This window comes from Bombina bombina, chromosome 8, assembly GCF_027579735.1.
Source record: "Bombina bombina isolate aBomBom1 chromosome 8, aBomBom1.pri, whole genome shotgun sequence".
In the NCBI taxonomy this organism is placed as follows: Eukaryota; Metazoa; Chordata; class Amphibia; order Anura; family Bombinatoridae; genus Bombina; species Bombina bombina.
Genome location: NC_069506.1, coordinates 296,535,491 through 296,549,949, shown reverse-complemented (window position 1 = coordinate 296,549,949; position 14,459 = coordinate 296,535,491). Strand labels below are relative to the sequence as shown.

Genomic DNA, 14,459 nt, shown 5'->3' with positions numbered 1-14,459 from the left:
ATTTTTTAGTATTCAGAAAATAACTGGTTGTATTTAGGAGCTGTTTTGATGAACTAGTTAGATTTTCTTGTGTTTTTTGACCCACTTGACATACGACTCTAGCTGTGGATAAAAATTATTTTACTCCTGTTGATGATTATTTTATGCTTCCCGTCAGGTGGGTGAGGAAGGAGCTGGGCATTTTGTAAAGATGGTGCACAATGGCATCGAGTATGGGGACATGCAGCTGATCTGCGAGGCCTATCACTTACTGAAGGATATTCTGGGCATGGAGCAGGATGAAATTGCAAAGGTGAGCGTCTCTAGTAATGCAGTATTTACTCCTCAATATCTGTCATATGCTACATACTGAGAGGCGGTAGATACCCCAGACGTAGGGTTAGTGCTCATGCAATTAGCAGCGAACGTTTTTATCTATACTGTTACGTGTATCATATACGGTTATGTGTAATCATATACTGTTGTTACATGAGCTTTGTATTGCTGGTTTTACTGGGCTTCCTGTACTTAAGGTGAGAGCTTTAAAGGGACATTCCAGCCAAAATTTTAATCCACATGGATTTATTTCAATTTTAAATAGAAATATTTTTGTAATATACATGTATTAGCAAAAATGTTTCTAATAAAAGCTACAGCTGTTTCAAAAGTGTATTTAAGTATGCACCGTGCACCAGCATTTTAATCACAGCACTTGCTCAGAGAGCCTAAGGTGCTTGTATGATCTGGTAATTACTCAATTTGTTAATTGCTGACATGATACAAGCCCCACTGGCACTCTAAACAGCTGTAGTTTTTATTAGAAGAATTTTTGCTAATACATGTATATTACAAATATATGTTTCTATTTAAAGATGTAATTAATCTATGTGCATTTAACTTTTGACCGGAATGTCTCTTTAAGACTTCTGAAGGTTGGAACAAGACAGAGCTTGGCTTTTGCCTAACTGAGCTCTCAGTTCCCCTCTTTGTAAGTCTTTAGTGGAATAAACAGGTTGCTCCCTATATGGGCACTGTCCCATAAAAATTGCTTTTAACCTGACTGCATGGGTGTCAGGAAGGGTCTGGACAAGGGGAACATATACCCCTTAACTGGAATTGTACTCTATCCAAATATATATTGTCATTGGTCTATGTAAACATTGTCAGAGTATATTTTGTTGCCCTCCTGCTAAACAATTCTGTGGATGCCAAGCCTGGCTCCCTTACTTAGTTTGTCTCCTGTTTGTTTTACAGAGTAACATTTTTGCTGGGGACTTATGGATAATACTAGATTAATACACATATAATATACATTTTCTTTCCCCTTTTCTTCCTTTTATTGTTCCTATTTCTTTTTAAAGGCGTTTGAAGACTGGAACAAGACCGAGTTGGATTCATTCCTAATCGAGATCACAGCAGACATTCTAAAGTTTAGAGACACTGATGGAAAACACTTACTTCCCAAGATCCAGGATACTGCTGGGCAGAAGGGGACTGGTAAATGGACCGCAATCTCAGCCCTGGAGTTTGGTGTTCCTGTCACGCTGATCGGTGAGTGCGCATGTGATCCCCTTGTCTACACCTGGCTTATAGGAAGATGTAAATCTCACTCTGAGTATTTGTTAGTTCTGATTTATTTGTTACAAGTTTCTTCTACAGAATAGTATACGTAAGTTAGCTTACTGTGCTATACACTAAAAATACAGCTTATAGCTATAACAGGCCTATAGAACATATTGTACAATACTATTATTTTATATTGTAACACAGTGACATTTATGCTGTGTGTGTAACTAAAAACCTCTGTTGTAGGCAGATATACACGCAGGTTATCCATCTCTCTCTGGACCTTTACTTGATCCATTAGCACTGCTAAGTAAAGCACGATACCACTTCAGCAGATCACACAATACCACATCAGCCCCACTGGGCAGTCACCACGTAATTATAATACTGAACTGTGCTTCTAAGTGGCCTTTCCAAACACTGCTTCTTCCCCCTCCAATCTATTATAAATGCTTCTGATAGACTCATCTACCTAAGTCACCGATCTACATCGGCTGCTTTGTTCTGCCAGTCCCTATACTGGCTCCTAATACACTGTAGAATACAATTTAAAGTATTAACCCTAACCTATAAAGCACTCAACAGGCTCACTACCAACTGTATTTCCTCTCTCATCTCCAAATACTCCCCGACCCCGTCCTTTTCGATCAACCTCTGACCTACGTCTCTCCATTCCTATTATCTCTATGTCCCTCTCCTGTTCTCTGGAACTCTCTACCCTGCTCAGACTGACTCCAACCTTGTATAGCTTCAGATGCTCCTTGAAAACGCATACATTCAGAGAGGCTTACCATCTCTCCTCTTTTTTTCATCCTAACCAAAATTAAATCTTGAAATGCCTTGACTCACTGCTGCAACTGCAATCCACATAAGCTGCCCCAAAGCTGATGTCTCTACACCCTCAACCTGTAGACGGTAAGCTCTCCGGAGCAGGGCCCTCTTCCTCCTGTACTAGATTTGTTTAGTCTGTTGTGTTCTTGTATCTTATTACAAATCCCTGTCATTGTATACCCTATCCCTCTACCCAGCGCTACGGAATTCTGTGGCACTATACAAATAAATAATAATAATCCCTGTCTTTTTAGAGGGTTATATTTAACCCTCATATATTCTCCCTTTTGTATTTAATAATAATAACTCTAGACACCCTCCTATCAGTGGCTTTAAAGATCTTATGACTAGGGTTGTAGATTGTTCTGTATAAATTGTACAGTCCAGTATTTCTGCTGACCATCAGCAGTAGAATAATTGTAAACAACTGGACATAAAACTGGTTTGTTGTGATCTATGGTCTTGTGCTGGCATATGGCTGAGGCTTCTGGGTCACAATTTGAGCTCAGATGTGGCAATATCATTGTCAGGGCTTCAGGATTGTGAGTCTATTCTAAGGTCTGACCTGTGCATATAACTGACCGGGACTGCAGGGACAGGGGTTTGATCTGAGGTCTGGTGTGTGCATATAACTGACAGGGACTGCAGGGCCAGGGGTTTGATCTGAGGTCTGGTGTGTGCATATAACTGACCGGGACTGCAGGGCCAGGGGTTTGATCTGAGGTCTGGTGTGTGCATATAACTGACCGGGACTGCAGGGCCAGGGGTTTGATCTGAGGTCTGGTGTGTGCATATAACTGACCGGGACTGCAGGGCCAGGGGTTTGATCTGAGGTCTGGTGTGTGCATATAACTGACAGGGACTGCAGGGCCAGGGGTTTGATCTGAGGTCTGGTGTGTGCATATAACTGACAGGGACTGCAGGGCCAGTGGTTTGATCTGAGGTCTGGAGTGTGCATATAACTGACAGGGACTGCAGGGCCAGGGGTTTGATCTGAGGTCTGGTGTGTGCATATAACTGACAGGGACTGTAGGGCCAGGGGTTTGATCTGAGGTCTGGTGTGTGCATATAACTGACAGGGACTGTAGGGCCAGGGGTTTGATCTAAGGTCTGGTGGATGCATATAACTGACAGGGACTGCAGGGCCAGGGGTTTGATCTGAGTTCTGATGTGTGCACAACACATAACTGACAGGGACTGTAGGGCCAGGGGTTTGATCTGAGGTATTATATGAATGCATATGGCTGACTGCTGCAGGCCTCGATTATATCACCACTTTCAACTTTTCCTGGTCACGCACCAGATATCCTGATAACTGGCAGTCTTACTGCTACAGCTCTCTTAAAAGGACATTCTAATTCAAAAGTCCAATGTACTAATGTGTTATTTGTGTATTACTAACCCTAGATAACTATTTCTCACAAAGCGTTTAAACACGTAAGTAAGTCTAACACAGGAGCTGCATGTCTTGTAGTTACTGTGCAGGACACAAACAGTTAACCAATTACGAGCAGCAGTTATAAAACTCCGACAATCACTGACTGGAAGTTGCAAGGCCTAAACAGGACTTTACATTTGTTTTGAACCTCTTTTTGGGATTAAACATAGTTATGTAGGGTCTGTTTTTAAAAAAAAAAAAAAAAATGTCATGTGCTAACGAATTGCAAGTGTAGATTTTATTTTTGACTGTCCCTTTCATATCGTCATCCGGTAGATACAGCCCCTCATTGCTAATATACTCTACATGTAGTTTTGGTAGCTCCTTTGCTCATGTACTTCTGGGGCACCCATACACTGGAAGAACCTTTACTCTTATAAAGGCGTTACCCTATGCAGGTGGCTGACAACTCGTCCCATGTCACTTTCATTCTCGGTGCGACCGGTTCCGTATCCTGTTGTGTCACTGCAGTTATTGTGTCGTTCTGTGTAAGATCAGTAATTCTTTCTGTAATACTTCCTGCTGTAGGTGGGGTGTGGCTACATTCACACATTTAGCAGGAACAAGATTCTGTGGTCAGGATCAGGCTCTTGCAATAGTCTCAAAACTTCCTGCGTTTTCACTGCTGTTTGCTGCAATCTGCAGCCACAAATGGGGTAACATAAAGGAAGTTGGATCATAAGTGTTGTCACCTGTGAGCCAGCTATGTGGTGAGTCTGCAACTGTATCACCTATAGAGCATTTTAGTCTAATATCATTTATTTCTCATTCCTTATAGGCCTATATCCCTAATTTTTCTTTCATGATTCAGGATAAAGCTTACAATCTAAATAAATTACTTCTATTCATAAATTTACTTTTTCTCTTTTGTATTCTTTTTTGTAGAGCATACCTAGGTAGGTTCAGGAGCGTGCTTTTTTGCAACAATGTGTTTAACAATGTTGTACATTGTGCATACACTACCGTCCTCTAGTGCCAATTAAAAAAAATGCCCCTTAAAAATGTTGTTTTACGCTGGCAGGAATTTTACCTAGCATCTGCATTTCTTAACCCCCTCCTCTCCTCCTCCTTGAGCTGTGTATGTATAGGTTTTTTTCCTCTTTTTTTTGCGCTTCATTCAAGTCTTTAGGGAAATACGTAAAGTGGTCGCGATATATTAAAGTTCGGCTTTTTGTACGTAAATTTTTAACTTTCAATACCCGCCCTACCCAATGCACACAAAATGCTTACTTCTGGCGGAGTTAAAGTAGGAGCAGTAATTTTCCCTTCACTTGTAATCTAACTGTTAATCAGCTGACCCTACTGTTTTTATTGTGTGATAAATAAGTTTGCAATATAATTTTTGTTGATACAGACTGTCCAAAAGCGTTTACAATTTAACTTTAATTCCTGCAAGCCAGTACCCTCAAATTTGTTGTATATTTCACTGTAATGCAACTATTATGTTTAAAGTTAAAATGTTTGATAAAAAATTTTTTATAAAGAAATTCATACATTGTAAAAATAAAATTACAAAAAGTCATGTTACACCCTGGCCATGAGAAAATACTTGGGTCTCGTGTCCCTTTAACCCTTTGTGCCATTTGGATGTAGGTACTACATCACACAGTACTTTGCCAAGCATGCTTCCTTACTATAGGAAGCCAGATCGTCAGTACAGACAGTGCCTATATCGGTTGCGGTGGTGATGTGTGAGGGGGGTTTCACTACACTACAGAAAAATAAATAAATAGACACAATCCCCTTAACTGCATACCGGCAGACTGACTGCCAGTACCTAAGATGGTGAAGATGATGGTGACCAGTGGGGGGGGGGTGGGGGTGGAATCAAGCTGTTTAGGAGGGATGAGGAAGGTTTTAGGTGGGAGGGTAATCACTGCACTACAATACATTTTACCCATAAAGATACATAAAACACATTTTTTTCTTTCATGATTCAGACAGAGCATGTGATTTTAAATAACTTTCTAATTTACTTCAATTATCAAATTTGTTTTGTTCTTTTGATATTCTTTGTTGAAAGGGATACCTAGGTAGACTCAGAAGATGCTGATTGGTGTCTGCACATATATTCATCATGCTATTGGTTCACCCAATGCATTGACCAGCTCCCAGCAGTGCATTACTGCTTCTTCAACAATGAAGATAATTAAGCAAATTTTAGATAACAGAAGTAAATTGGAAAGTTGTTTAAAATTTTATTATCTGAATTATGAAAGAAACTTTTTGGGTTTTGTTTCCTTAAACAGCTAATTAACCACTTCACTGTTGGAAATTTCATATGTTTGGTGCACAGCTGCAATTAGCAGCCTTCTAATTACCAAAGATCAATGGCAAAGCCAAGCATGTCTGCCGTTTCTGAGCAAAGGGGATCTTATAGAAACTTTTACAACCATTTGTTTTATGACTGCAGTAGTTGTGTGTAAATAATTTTGCAATACTGAAACTGAACAAAAGTAAAGGTATGCTTTATGAAACCCTCTGTAATACCCAGTCATCACTCCCCACCCTTGGTTACCAGACCATGTAGTGTTGCAACCATCTCTAGTAGCAAGAGATTAAATGATTCCTTATGGGGTTTTTTTAAATTATGTATCTTTTAGCCACTTTCATATTCTTTTCTATGCAGGTGAAGCAGTGTTTGCACGATGTCTGTCTTCACTAAAGAGCGAACGAACAGTGGCAAGCAAGCAGCTCAAAGGGCCAAAACTGACTCCCTTTACCGGGGATAAGAAGGCGTTCCTGGAGGATATCCGCAAGGTATGTGACTCTTTCTATTCCATCCATAATCTTTAATATAGGATTAAAGAGATATGAAAGTTTGTAATTGTAATAGACTTTTTAATTTACTTCCATTATCAAATTTATTTTGTTCTCTTGGCATCCTTTGTTTAAGGCTCAAGAGCAGTAATGTACTATGGGGAGCTAACGGCGGAAACACAATATATTTGTTATCATTGGCTTACCAGGGGTTTTAAACATTTGGCTGATTAACCCCTTAATGACCACAGCACTTTTCCATTTTCTGTCCGTTTGGGACCAAGGCTATTTTTACATTTTTGCGGTGTTTGTGTTTAGCTGTAATTTTCTTCTTACTCATTTACTGTACCCACACATATTATATACCGTTTTTCTCGCCACTAAATGGACTTTCTAAAGATACCATTATTTTCATCATATCTTATAATTTACTATAAAAAAAAATATAAAATATGAGGAAAAATTGAAAAAAAACACACTTTTTCTAACTTTGACCCCCAAAATCTGTTACATATCTACAACCACCAAAAAACACCCATGCTAAATAGTTTCAAAATTTTGTCCTGAGTTTAGAAATACCCAATGTTTACATCTTCTTTGCTTTTTTTGCAAGTTATAGGGCCATAAATACAAGTAGCACTTTGCTATTTCCAAACCACTTTTTTCCAAAATTAGCGCTAGTTACATTAGAACACTAATATCTTTCAGGAATCCCTGAATATCCCTTGACATGTATATATTTTTTTTTAGTAGACATCCCAAAGTATTGATCTAGGACAATTTTGGTATATTTCATACCACCATTTCACCGCCAAATGCGATCAAATACAAAAAATCGTTCACTTTTTCACAAATTTTTTCACAAACTTTTGGTTTCTCACTGAAATTATTTACAAACAACTTGTGCAATTATGGCATAAATGGTTGTAAATTCTTCTTTGGGATCCCCTTTGTTCAGAAATAGCAGACATATATGGCTTTGGCGTTGCTTTTTGGTAATTAGAAGGCCGCTAAATGCCACTGCGCACCACAAGTGTATTATGCCCAGCAGTTAAGGGGTTAATTAGGGAGCTTTTAGGGAGCTTGTAGGGTTAATTTTAGCTTTAGTGTAGTATAGTAGACAACCCCAAGTATTGATCTAGGCACATTTTGGTATATTTCATGCCACCATTTCACCGCCAAATGCGATCAAATTGAAAAAAAAGTAAAATTTTTCACAATTTTAGGTTTCTCACTGAAATAATTTACAAACAGCTTGTGCAATTATGGCACAAATGGTTGTAAATACTTGTCTGGGATCCCCTTTGTTCAGAAATAGCAGACATATATGACTATATGGCTTTGGCGTTGCTTTCTGGTAATTAGAAGGCCGCTAAATGCTGCTGCGCCTCACACGTGTATTATGGCTAGCAGTGAAGGGGTTAATTAGGGAGTTTGTAGGGAGCTTGCAGGGTTAATTTTAGCTTTAGTGTAGAGATCAGCCTCCCACCTGACACATCCCACCCCCTGATCCCTCCCAAACAGCTCCCTTCCCTCCCCCACCCCACAATTGTCCCCGCCATCTTAAGTACTGGCAGAAAGTCTGCCAGTACTAAAATAAAAGGGTTTTTTTTAAAAAAAAAAAATTTTTTTTTAGCATATTTACATATGCTAGGGTGTAGGATCCCCCCCTTAGCCCCCAACCTCCCTGATCCCCCCCAAAACCACTCTCTGACCATCCCCTCTGCCTCATTGGGGGCCATCTTGGGTACTGGCAGCTGTCTGCCAGTACCCAGTTTGCAAAAAAAAGTGTTTTTTTTATATTTATTTTGATTTTTTCTGTAGTGTAGCTTCCCCCCCCACACAGACAAACACCCACCACCTTGCTGATCTTTATTTTTCTTTTTATAAAAAGGCATTTACAAACTTTTTTTTAAGATATTTTCTGTAGTGTAGCGGTTCCCACCCGCTCCCTCCCCGTGCACGCGCCCGCCCCCCGCCCTCCCGTGCACGCGCGCGCGTCCGTGCGCGCCCCCGCTCACCCCGCCCACGATCCCGCCCCCCCTGCAGATATCCAGGGCCATCGATGGCCGCCACCCGCCTCCCGGTCCGGCTCCCACCCACCAACGCAGGGAGCCACCGATCTCCGGTGCAGAGAGGGCCACAGAGTGGCTCTCTCTGCACCGGATGGCTTAAAAAAGTTATTGCAGGATGCCTCCATATCGAGGCATCACTGCAATAACCGGAAAGCAGCTGGAAGCGAGCAGGATCGCTTCCAGCTGCTTTCCAAACCGAGGACGTGCAGGGTACGTTCTCAGGCATTAACTGCCTTTTTTTTGAGGACGTACCCTGCACGTCCTCGGTCGTTAAGGGGTTAAGGATTTAACCATTGTATGTCCCAGAGTTGGGGGTATATGTTCAGGGCCCCTCCGATCTACCGTTTAGGGTTTTTAGATAAGTTATTCTAAATATAAACCAAAAGTTGAATGAACACATTGCTACTTAAAGCTTTTCTCTCAAGTGTGAATCTGCTATGTATTTTATAAAGTCAAAGAAAAGTTATTTCCTTGGTGGTTTATCTACATCAGTAATAAACAAAAGGCCTTTACTATAGTTTAGTTTACGTATGATTTCTAATAACAAATTTAAGCTTAGAATATTCACACAGGGTTTTTACCAACATATTTTGGCCAGAGCACTTGAGCTCACCAGCCCATACCCTAGAAGGGGAGTCTAACGCTAATACGTTTTAAATATTTGAAGCTTTTAAAATGAGCGGTACTGTGCACAGATACTTTAGTTGTGTTTGATACCTGTACAATCTCTGTAGTGAGCAAGGGCAGATGGCTGCTAGGTAATGCTTGCTGTTTATTGCAAACTAATGATTCAACACCTGTGCCCAATCTCAAAGGGGCATCAAACACTTTGAGATTGTAATACAAATGTTTTAATGTTATTTTATTGAGAAACAAATTGCAATGTACTTTCATTATTTTCCTGTAATTTTTACCCACTAGGGGTTATTAGGTAATATAAGGTGATATGCAGAACATGTGGTTTCTTCATTGTCACATTTTCCATAGTGCTGCTGCAGGAGAGATCCATTGTAATTTTATTATCGGTGTATTAATGAGAGATATTTACCCTTATAACAGGCTCTCTATGCATCCAAGATAATCTCGTACGCTCAGGGATTTATTCTGTTCCGACAAGCTGCTCAGGAATTTGGGTGGAATCTGAATTATGGGGGAATCGCCATGATGTGGAGAGGTGGTTGCATCATCCGCAGGTACAGAACCCTCACAAGACATATCCAGCAATGTATAGATCTTTCGCAGTGTTTGGTACAATATTGATTTTTCTGTTCCTCTCAGTGTGTTCTTGGGGAAAATTAAGGAAGCCTTTGACCGAAATCCAGAGCTACAGAACCTGCTGCTGGACAACTTCTTCAAGAAAGAAATGGAGAATTGTCAGGTAATGATCCTCGGGGCAGTGGCCCTAAGCATTATCCACCACTGTTGTGTGTCCCTAATAGTGAAGAAATCTTAGCAAATCCAAAAAATAAACCTTTAAAGAATTGGTGTTCAAGACCTTCAAACCTTAGCTGATATTTATCTGTGGGTGACGTGCGTGAGATATCTGTACCCTATCCCAAACTGAGCTCTGCACACCCACCAACCACTCAATCATAATCTTGTGCAGAAACTTTGTTCTATACTTTTGGTAGTTTTTTACTACACTTTCTGCGCTATTCCTATCCTTTTGAAACGCCACAATTTGAATTAGTTATGTCATCTGAATTTTAAATATAATGGGACTCAGATAAACACCAACAAACCTATAATAAATACATATCTCTCAGGTTTTTCAAGGTTCGTGGGGGGTCCTCAGACCTACAGTAAGCAAATTAACACAGTCAGTGGAAAAGCAGAACATGACCCTAACTGATTCAGTGTTGCCTATCACAGCCTAATTAGGTTAAATACAAGAGGAAGAGGACCCTCGTCTGAAGAGCTTACACTCTACAGGTGTTGTGGGGCAGCTTGTCACATGAATTGTAGCTGCAACAGTGAGACAAGGCAGCTTAAGATTTATTTTGACAGTCAGGATGAAGGGAAACCCAAAGGAGAGGTGTTTAGCTTTTATTGATAGTTGGGTATTGAAAGCTTAAAGCTGTGCAAGGTGGGAAACAGTCTGACAGTGCAGTGAGTTACAGAGAACAGGAGCTGCACAAGAGAATCTTGGAGCATAGACATAATTTCATATAATGTTTAACTTTAGAATTAAGTGGTTTTTTAAGGGATTAAAATGGTTTTGAATTTGAGAACCCATTTAAAATCCGTGTGAAGCAGTTCACCAGCACTTGTTTGAAAAACTAGACGCTATAGCACCTCTCTATTTCACACTAGATATAATTGCATATACTAATGATTGATGTCTGAAGGCAGCGTTCTACCCGTTTATTAAAACATGTATTGTCAGTCCTATTTACACAACGTGTCTGTGTATAGCTGTGCATAAAATAATGTTAAAGGGACAGTTCACCCAAAAACTTTCTCCCCTTTAAATTATTCCCAATGATCCTTTTTACCTGCTAGAGTGTATTAAATTGGTTGCAAGTAGCTCCTTTACTCCTATTTCAGCATTTGAAATAGCTGATTTAGCTTGTGGTTTCCCAACCTATACTGAAAGTTTTGATACTGGCGTATACGCTATTGACAAGCCTAAGTAAACACAGCCAGCAGAAGAGATTACACCCTCAGTGGGGGGCATGAAAGTTAAGTAATAAAATGATAATTTTCCATTGTTCTCTCTATGTATTGAGCTTTGGTGTTCCAGACAAATATAAGATAAGGAAGCAAGTCTGTGTACATAAAAGTAATAACATAATGAGATCTGATATTACCCGAAGCTCAACCCATTGTAATAGGCTGTGGTTTCAAAGCACAAAACCAGCTACTTCAGATACACAAATAAACCCGAAAATGCAATTTCTCAAATATTTTATACTCTGCAGTTGGTATAACGAGTCATTTAAAATACATTTATGGAAAAACAATTTTACAGTGTACTGTCCCTTTAAATGAAAGACAATAAAAATACACTTGTGTGTCTCCCAATCTCAGGAGTCCTGGCGTAGAGTGGTCAGCACTGGGGTTCAATACGGTATCCCTATGCCTTGCTTCACAACTGCCCTGTCTTTCTATGATGGTTATAGACATGAGATGCTACCAGCTAACCTTATCCAGGTGAGTCTGCTCAATTCATAGAGCTTTGTAAAGAAATGAAAACGTCTTTAAAGGGACAGTCTAGTCGAAATGTAACTTTCATGATTCATATAGGGCATGCAGTTTTAAACAACTTTCCAATTTACCATCATATTTGCTTTGTTCACTTGGTATTCTTTTTTGAAAGCTAAACCTAGGTAGGCTCATTTGCTAATGTCTAAGCCGCCTTTTATCTTAGTGCATTTTGACAGTTTTTCAAAGCTAGATAGTGCTAGTTAACGTGTACCTATAGATAACAACATTGTTGAGAATAAAGGATATTCTGGATTGACCTTGAACTGTCACTTTGACATCAATGAGTAATTGTCATATTCTTTTAAAGTGTCTTCATTCAAGACTATCTGTAGAAAGTACATACAGATACATCTACAGTAGCACAATTCTTGTATATTGTATAAGCTATTTTAGTTTATTAAATACATTTATTTTCCTTTTCCAGGCCCAGAGAGATTATTTCGGTGCTCACACTTATGAGCTCCTTTCTAAACCAGGACAGTTCATCCACACTAACTGGACAGGCCACGGAGGCAACGTATCGTCATCCTCGTACAATGTGTGAGACCTGAGCCCTCCAGCTTCTTCGTGACCCTATGTACTAGAGATCGCTATCTTGCCGCTGTGCTAGTGTTTTGCTCAATCTGCACTTTTGTAATTGTAGTCAGAGAATAAATTTCTTTTTATATTGTGATAGTGTCAAACTATTTTTTTTTTCTTAAACTGGACCATTAAAAAGGCACGGGGAAAAAAAGGAAAGAAACTTTTTTTTAAAAAAAAAGTGTTCCAAATAATAATAATTATTCGATGAACAAAAAGCAATGTATTTTAAAAATTCTACATATTTCTGGTTATTTGCACCCGAAGCACATTATACAGCGATTAGGTAAAACTGATAAAACCACTGATCTGTGAGTGTGCACTGCTTCTGTCACGGGCTGTGAGAATACCTAAGCTCCAAGATACTGAAGAGGCGGAGCTTCACCATCTCGCAAACTTAAAGTGAATGTAAAGTTTAATGAATAAGTGCGCAGTTTTTAAAAATACTCTTAAAAACAGGGGTACTTTCATTCATTAATCTTTACAATGAAGCTTCTTTTTTAAAATACTACCTTTTCTTTATGGAAAACAGAGCAGCAATCCTTCGCCCACTTCTCCTGCTATAGTTAGCACAGTGATGATAAATCTGGCTTCCTACAATCATTACATGGCCCCACGTGCTGGATGCCAAAGGGGGTACGCAATGATTGGAGGAAGCCGGTTTCGTCATCGATCTGCTAACTACAGCAGGAGATGCGGGCGGAGAATCGCCAGTCTGTTTTCCATAAAGCAAAGGGTAAGAATTTTTAAAAAAAGAAGCTACAATGTAAAGTTTAATGAATGAAAGTGCCGCTGTTTTTAAGAGTATTTTTAAAAACCGGGCACTTCATTAAACTTTACATTCACTTTAATGCGTTAAAATAGAAGCAAACACGGCTGTTTTATAATTAAGAAGAATATTATTAAAGGGACAGTACACACTGATTTTCATATAACTGCATGTAATAGACACTACTATAAAGAATAATATGCACAGATGCTGATCTAAAAATCCACTATAAAACCGTTTAAAAACTTACTTCGAAGCTTCCAGTTTAGCTCTGTTTAAAAGGTTATTGGATTACCCACTGCAAGTGGGAAATAGCAGACACTCCCCCCTCCCCTTTTCTCTGCATATGAAAAGACTCTTTACACAAAGAGGAGCAAGCTGGAGTAGGTATACGTCAGTATTCTCCTAAAACTTTGGGGCTTGGTTAGAAGTCTGAAAATGAGAGCAACTGTATGGTCTTTATAAATGGATCATCTACAAAAGATTTATGCAAAGAAAAATCTAGTGTATAATGTCTCTTTAAAACCGTGTAAAGTCTCAGTATTAGTGGAATATGGTTCAGCAGGAAACCCAAAGAATATTTCATTTAAATATAAAAAACATGTATATGTTTTCTCTCAGCTGCCCTGCATTAGCCAGAGATGGGTAACAGAATATAGACCAAGATCCATACACAGGCCAGATACAAGAACACTGGATAATCCCACACTGCAGCTGGTTTCCACAGAAAGGTTATAATGAGGCACTTACATTAAAAATGTCCCAAAAACCTTCACTCCCAGCTGCATAGGCAAGTCTGAGGGAGCACACTGTAACTAATGGCAACTCTATGGGTAGTGTTTTATCATAGCCAGATGGATTACTCAAATGGAGGTTGTCCATAAGCAGCCTCAGTGACCTGCTGTCCGCTGGAAGGTCTCTCTCTTTTGTTGTGACTCATACAATATTCAGTAGCAGCCAGAGAAAGTTTTGGGGCTATAACATATTGAGTGACGCCTTGTTGGTTTTTTTCCATTCAATAAATAAGCAAACAAACAGGTGCACTAAATTTCACAAGTACTGAACTGTTTAGTGCATCAGAGACACTAAATACAAATGAATGGCTCTATTTTAGAAGTTAAAGGGACAGTATACACCAATTAATTTTCATATAACTGCATGTAATAGACACTGCTATAAAGAGCTAAATATCTAGTATAAAACCTTTTAAAAACGTACTTAGAAGATCCTAGTTTAGCACTGTTGAAAAGGTTAG

The 14,459-nt window shown here is 39.4% G+C and overlaps 1 protein-coding gene across 1 annotated transcript in view; it reads left to right on the top strand.

Moving 5' to 3' along the window:
* PGD (phosphogluconate dehydrogenase) overlaps nucleotides 1-12,529 on the top strand; it is a 30,827-nt gene extending 18,298 nt beyond the window's left edge. Inside the window, exons 7-13 of the mRNA XM_053691487.1 lie at nucleotides 158-292; nucleotides 1,341-1,530; nucleotides 6,444-6,574; nucleotides 9,709-9,842; nucleotides 9,928-10,027; nucleotides 11,680-11,802; nucleotides 12,281-12,529. Of these exons, the coding sequence (XP_053547462.1) occupies nucleotides 158-292; nucleotides 1,341-1,530; nucleotides 6,444-6,574; nucleotides 9,709-9,842; nucleotides 9,928-10,027; nucleotides 11,680-11,802; nucleotides 12,281-12,400 (933 nt within the window). The 3' untranslated portion in view covers nucleotides 12,401-12,529. The remainder of the gene's footprint in view (nucleotides 1-157; nucleotides 293-1,340; nucleotides 1,531-6,443; nucleotides 6,575-9,708; nucleotides 9,843-9,927; nucleotides 10,028-11,679; nucleotides 11,803-12,280) is intronic.
* The last annotated feature ends 1,930 nt before the right edge of the window (nucleotides 12,530-14,459 follow it).